Raw genomic sequence first — 1,818 nt, 5'->3', positions numbered from 1 at the left:
CTCTTCCGATCTAGGGAGAGCAACAGAGGAGGGATCGCTCTCCCAGGACGGACAGACCATACTCACAGTGAGAATGCTAANCCGCTTTTCTTCTTCCCGCTTTTCTTCTTCCCGCTTTTCTTGTTGCTCTTTTATTTCTTTTTCCTTCTCCAACCTGTCTCCTTCTTCCTTTGCTTCCCTCTCTAGTTTTGGAGGGAAGCAAAGGAAGAAGGAGACAGGTTGGAGAAGGAAAAAGAAATAAAAGAGCAACAAGAAAAGCGGGAAGAAGAAAAGCGGGAAGAAGAAAAGCGGGAAGTAGAAAAGCAGGAAGTAGAAAAGCAGGAAGTAGAAAAGCGGGAAGAAGAAAAGCGGGAAGTAGAAAAGCAGGAAGAAGAAAAGCAGGAAGTAGAACAGCAGGAAGAAGAACAGCAGGAAGTAGAAAATCAGGAAGTAGAAAATCAGGAAGTAGAAAATCAGGAAGTAGAAAAGCAGGAAGTAGAAAAGCGGTCCAAAACCCCAGCGAGAAGCCGAAGAGCCACCAGAGCAACGGCTGCTGCCCCGCCGCCTTCAGCAGAAGCAGAAGCAGACTCCATGTGTGCCAATGACGACGTCCCAGCCAGGAGAACCAGGTCTCGCTCCAACTCTTCCAACTCCGTCAGCTCAGAGAGGTCCGCTTCAAGTGTGAGCACCCGGGGGGGCCGGGGGGCCAAGAGGGGCAGCAGTGCACCCCCCCCAGCAGCCAGCACCAGAGGTACCAACAGGAGGAGGAGGAACACGGCGTCAACACAACAGGACACGAATGATGCTCCTCTTCCTCCTCCTCTTCCTCCAGGAACTCAGTCCAGGTCCACGGTGTCCATCTGCAGCGTGAGCTCTCAGAGCAGAGGAGGAAGAGGAGGAGGAGGAAGAGGAGGAGGCAGGCAGCGAGGAAGAGGAAGAAAAACTGAGCCCATCCCTGCTATCAATATTCAGAGTGAACAAACAGTGGATCCCACCCCTGCAGCGAGAGGCAGGGGGAGCAGGAGAGGGGGAGAGCCGCTTCCCCAGGAGGACGGAACTGAGAAGGCAGACCCTCAGCAGGCCCCCACCACAAGAGGGCGACGGAGAGCTAATGCCTCAGAGCCTCATGCTGCAGAAAAGCAAGACGACTCAAGTCAGGAGTGTGCCAGCGGAGAATCACCTCTGCCTACAAGGACTCTGAGGGGAAGAGCGGTGAAGGGTGAGACTGTGGAGGCACCAGTAGCCCCTGCAGTCAGTGAGGGAGACAAAGAGAAGAGAAAAGGGAGAAAAAGGGAGGCAAATACAGGAGAGGCCTCCAGCAGCAGCCACAAAGCGTTCCAAGGGAAGCAGAAAGCCCACACGCCAGAGGAAGCAGGTGAAACAAACCATGAGACTCCAGTGCCAGCTAAGAGAAGAGGGAGAGCTTCCACCGCTCAAGCAAACAAGATGGCAGGTGTTTCCTCCGCTAAAGTGGAGGGAAGTGGAGAGAGTGAGGCAGTGGAGGAGGTACCTGTGAAGAAGAGAGGCAGAGGGCGGCCATCAGTGGCTCAGAAAAAGATGAAGGAGGAGGAGGAGGAGGAAGACAGTGGATTCTCTGTCGACCATGTGGAGGCATCAGAGGTGACTTCATTATTACGTATTGGAAATGTTAAGGTCTCAGAAGTGTTTTTTCTTTGAGACACAAATACATTAGTGTAGGGCTGCTCGATTATGGCAAAAATCATAATCTCTAATATTTGGGTCAATAATTGTAATTGCGATTATTCATTGACTTTGAAAACATCCATTTATTGGAGAAAAACAATTTGACCAGTATGTTTTTAACTGCCAAAGGCACAC

The 1,818-nt window shown here is 51.5% G+C and overlaps 1 protein-coding gene across 1 annotated transcript in view; it reads left to right on the top strand.

Moving 5' to 3' along the window:
• LOC104965278 (mediator of DNA damage checkpoint protein 1-like) overlaps nucleotides 1-1,818 on the top strand; it is a 31,493-nt gene that overhangs the window by 177 nt on the left and 29,498 nt on the right. Inside the window, exon 2 of the mRNA XM_010794235.1 lies at nucleotides 187-1,599. Within this exon, the coding sequence (XP_010792537.1) occupies nucleotides 187-1,599 (1,413 nt within the window). The remainder of the gene's footprint in view (nucleotides 1-186; nucleotides 1,600-1,818) is intronic.

This window comes from Notothenia coriiceps, unplaced genomic scaffold, assembly GCF_000735185.1.
Source record: "Notothenia coriiceps isolate Sejong01 unplaced genomic scaffold, NC01 NC01_scaffold00037244, whole genome shotgun sequence".
Classification (NCBI taxonomy): domain Eukaryota; kingdom Metazoa; phylum Chordata; class Actinopteri; order Perciformes; family Nototheniidae; genus Notothenia; species Notothenia coriiceps.
The sequence above is the reverse complement of the archived record's forward strand: the minus strand, read 5'-3'. Positions and strand labels throughout refer to the sequence as shown.